The sequence below is a fragment of the Geotrypetes seraphini genome, chromosome 2, assembly GCF_902459505.1.
Source record: "Geotrypetes seraphini chromosome 2, aGeoSer1.1, whole genome shotgun sequence".
Taxonomy (NCBI): Eukaryota; Metazoa; Chordata; class Amphibia; order Gymnophiona; family Dermophiidae; genus Geotrypetes; species Geotrypetes seraphini.
Window position 1 is genome coordinate 105,475,188 of NC_047085.1, and position 4,818 is coordinate 105,480,005.

The following is a 4,818-nucleotide window of genomic DNA, read 5'->3' on the forward strand; positions in this document are numbered from 1 at the left end:
ATGAGATCTATAATAATCCGCCTGAATGAACATAAATCCTGTGTCTGCACGGAAAGAGATACTGCCCCATTTGTAAAACATTGGCAATTGATGGGGCACACTTGGTCTGATATTAGATGGAGGATTATGGATACTGTTACAGTAGGGTGGGAGGGTGGTAACATTCAGAAAGCATTAGCGACTAAGGAACAAAAATGGATATTTAGACTCAAATCATTAGCTCCAGGAGGACTTAATGAGGAAATAGAATGGTTATCCATTCTTTAATTTTCCTTGTGAAATCGAGCCCCGCTCCGTGTCCATGATGATGTCATATGTTTCTTGGCATCTGACCAGCTGTATTTAATCACTTGAATTTGTAACCGCGGCCATGATTCAACTCGAAAAACAAGTTCCCACATACGGTAAGCATTGGCTCTTTGTTCTCTCTATATATATTTTCCATAGTCATATTCCTGCTTTTATATATATATATTCCTGCCTCAAAGCAGATACGATAGAGGCTGGGTTGTTAGGTTGGTCTATTTAGGCATTTTTTGAATGCTTAAGAACAAGCAAGCACCGCATTGACTATCTTTTGATTGCATAAGAACAAGCAAGCACTGCATTCACTGTTTTTTCTTTTTAGTTTACCTCGACCCTGAAGAAAAGTTTCCTTGTTGAAACATGCATGTCAGGAGGGGTGAAAAAAGAACTGATCACTATTAAGCTAAGTGAAGTTCTTTTACTAACTACAGTAGAGAGAAAGACTTATAAAGTTAAAAAGTCTAAAAGATAAAAATGAAAAAATATATAATACGTCCTTTAGTAGCTTTACTTTTTATAAACTTCAACAAAGATTGGACTCACGAAGAGTTTAGCAACCGGCAGCTCTATGCCTGGATGCAGTCCGAAAGTCCATACAAGCAAGAAATGAACACTTCTTAGAGATTGAATATATACAATGTGATATGTGCTGCAGGTGAAGAAGTCACTATAGAGCTATAATTAAGACCTAATTCTATATATATTAATTTTGAGTCCAAAAAACACTCTAGGCCGGGCTTATTTTCAGGGATGTCTTATTTTTTTCATGTACAACAATCATCTCTCCCTTCCTCTCCTCTACCTCAATTCTTCCCCTTTCCTTTCTCCTCTCTCCCCCCCATGTGCAGCATTATTCCTCCCCTCTCACCCATCCCCTTGTGCAGCAGAACTCCACTGACCCTTCCACTGTGAGACTGACATGCCTCCGCTCTGAGGCCTCCTATAGCAGCAGGGGTGGGGGTTGCTGAATTGACTAGTCCGATTTTTTCAGTGAATCGGGCAGCACTAGTGTCAGGGATGGAGTCAAGGAGTGTCGGGGGCATTAGGGGGGGCTTCAGGGGACAATCTTAACTAGGGCTTATTTTTGGGGTAGAGCTTATATTAGGAGTATCTTTATAAATCATGCTAGGGCTTATTTTCGGAATAGGGCTTATTTTGGGGGAAACAGGGTATCTGTCTATCTATCTATCTAAGACAGGGCTGCCCAAGTCCGGTCCTCGAGATCTACTGTCAGGCCAGGTTTTCAGGATATCCACAATGAATATGCATGAGAGATATCTGCATACCAAGAAGGCAGTACAGGCAAATCTTTCTCATGCATATTCATTGAGGATATCCTGAAAACCTGACCTGCCAGTAGATCTTGAGGAACGGACTTGGGTAGCCCTGATCTAAAACATATTACACTGATTGTCAAGTCATCTTTCATTGAATTATAGCAGACTATGGGGTCCTTTTATCAAGGCGCGGTAGGGGTTTAATGCGCGGAATACCGTGCATTAAACTGCCTGCCGCGCTAGTCACTAACGCCTCCATTGACGAGGCATTAGTTTTTTGGCTTGCCGTGGGGGTTAGCGTGTGAATAAATGTCCGACGCGCTAACCCCACTAGCGCATCTTGATAAAAGGAGCCCTATGTATACATATTTACTTTTTTACATTGAATATTTAACTTTGTACCCACTTAATTTAAACATACAAAAGTAAATTAGATAGTTTATGTACTACACATTTAACATGTGAATTGGTGGCTTAGATCCTTTTTATATGCTGAAGGAAAAAGATTAATATGGAATTGTGCTCCAATGGACACTAGTATGAATTATTATGATTTTCAGTGTGTTAGAAATGTAACACAGAACACAGAATCTGTCACGAAACACACATTATAGATAAAAAATGTAACAGTAACTTGTGTAAAAATCAATTCATCTCTGTGCAGGGACTTGCATACCTCTGAAATGAATCTTAACACAACCTGTGGAGTTCCTAATTAAAATTCAGAGGGGGTGCCAATACTGAATTATTTTTTAACAAACTTCTTTGTCGCATGGGAGTCTTCCTTTTCTTAGCTCCATCTTCATCTGAACAATAAAAGTTTATTTTCTCGTTGACCATTCACAGTAAGAGGTCACTAGCCATTGGTTAGGACACTGGGGAAATCTCATTCAAGTTTTTTTTTTTTGTCAATGAGAGAGTTATGAATAGCATTGCCATCTTAGGTGTTGCTGACGTCACTTGCAAGACGATAAATATCAGATGAAATAATTGGATGTGAGATTCATTGTTGTGATTAGAAAACTCTGCCCATCATTCCAAAGGGCTATTATTTATTCAGTAGTGGATCCGCACGCTATAGTTGTCAAGAAAGCGTCAGCTTATTAGGCAAGTGCTGCGTGATTCCAGAAGAGGGTCTAAGCTATAAAAATCCTGCATCAAGGCTCCTTTTTGTAAGAAAATCCCTTCACAAATTCAGGAGCACACAGCAGTTTCCTCATAGAAACAGAGAAAGAAACTGGGAAGCAAAGCAGTGTATAACACCAGCATCACTTACCTTCCTTGCTTCTAGTACTGATACTCTTCACCTGGGCAACTCTCAGGCACTGGACGGCGAGACTGACTTCCTTTCCTCACCTAGGATGTAAGTGACCAACTTTTTAGTGCTTTTCTCTGCTCTGCTAAACTTAGTCTTTTCTTGTCTTCCAGCAGTTTACATTAAGATAAAATAAATAAGCAGTATATTTCTTTGAAAACAAACTACATTGAAAATTTAAAATTAAAAATCCTATTACTTATGACATTTTTGGGTGGTAATGGCTTTGTATCTATCGATTGTTGAATGTAGACTCTTTTAAAGCTGAACTTTCGTGCATTATTGTAATGCTTCTGCCCTGCTCTCTTTTCCTGCCAAATTTAAGAACAAAGGCTGCCCTGCAGGCAATGCCCGATCTCTTCATTCCCCGACATCAATGAAATCCTTTACATATTAGGGAATAAAACGTATGCCGTCTCCGCTCTTTCGGGTTAGCTGGCCGCTCATATACAGCTATGAGGGTGTCGGTGATGTTCAGTGCTATTCCCACAGCTTGCTGCGCTCCTCCCACATTTCTACCACTTCAGCACCATGGAGAGTTGCGCTCTTCTGTTTTTTTTGAAGACCCTGGATAAATTATTGTGGCTGCCGTACTCCATTTGGACTTATGAAAATAAAGGTTAATGAATAAAAAATGGCAACTAAAATTAAAAAGCGATACTTTAAAAAAAAAAAAAAAATTGGGCTAATAGCTTGCTTTCATGGGTTAGGGTAGAATGAGCCATAGATGGCACATCTAGAATATATAAAAGAATAATATATAAGCATTCCAATGGTACAAGGAAGGAACGGGGCAGAAAAAGAAGAATGGGTGATTCTGCAACTGACAATAAAGGCGAGAACTGGAATCTGGTAACCCAAATAGCTACTTCATATAACTGCCCCTCCCCCACAGCTCGACATTAGCAAAGAGAAGCCTTGATCCTCCAACGTAACATTTCCACGGTCTTACAATACTTAAATTCCATTTTAGTAATTCCCAGAAAGCTAGTTAATTCCAGCCTCTTAATTTAGTGACCTTGCTGCTGGGCAGACTGATTCCCATTTTCTTCCTTTTCTTTATACTTTTATCCCCCTTTTTATCCGCAGATCCATTCTGTTTAATCTCTAACATGAATCTCCAGCTGCTGGTGTGTACAGGAATCCTGCTGGTTGCTGTCCTGCCCTGCCAGGACTGCCGAGCCCTGAGCAAATCTCCTGGAGCAGTCTCGGGCCTGGCCCCCCCACATCTCCCTGGCCCTGAGTTCCAGCCCTTTTTCCTTCGCCTGGGTGAGGAATACTTCTTGCGAGTGGGAAGCCTGAACAAGTATTACCCTGCTGCAGTGCTGGCCAGCCGTCTGCCCCAAGCTTCCGCAGCCACTTTCTGGCATGCATTGCAACAGCTGGAGCAAAGCCCGGCAGCTCCCGGCACTTACACAAACCACCAGGAGACAATGGAGAGGGGCAAGAGAACCGAGGAGCCCCCCATTTCCCTGGACCTGACTTTCCACCTCCTCCGAGAAGTCTTAGAAATGGCCAGAGCTGAACAGATAGCCCAGCAAGCCCACAGCAACCGAAAACTAATGGACGTTATTGGGAAATGAACCACAAGCATCTTCATCTGCCAAAGAGTTGTCTGCATTTAGCACAAAATTTTACAGTATTATGTACCATAGTGCTGCTCTGATACCATGTGTTTATTTTTATATAGCTTTAAACATAGACACTGTACATTAAAAGAGTCGAAACCGAAATCCCCTTGATTAGCATGCACAAAGTGTATTTCAGTGCATTAAAAAAAAGGAAACTGTAATTTATTCAACTTTATTTTTCAAGGTCCCCTAAGCTGAGAGTAAGGATGTTCAGCATTCCAAAGATATGTTTGAACACATCAGCTGTAATAGTCTACAGTTCAGTGTTACTATAATACAAGAGATAGCT

The 4,818-nt window shown here is 40.9% G+C and overlaps 1 protein-coding gene across 1 annotated transcript; it reads left to right on the forward strand.

Annotated features, from left to right (window-relative positions):
* The first annotated feature begins 4,010 nt into the window (after window positions 1-4,010).
* CRH (corticotropin releasing hormone) lies at window positions 4,011-4,481 on the forward strand. The gene has a single exon (XM_033931122.1). It carries the CDS (start codon window positions 4,011-4,013, stop codon window positions 4,479-4,481), a length of 471 nt encoding a protein of 156 aa, XP_033787013.1.
* Window positions 4,482-4,818: the final 337 nt, after the last annotated feature.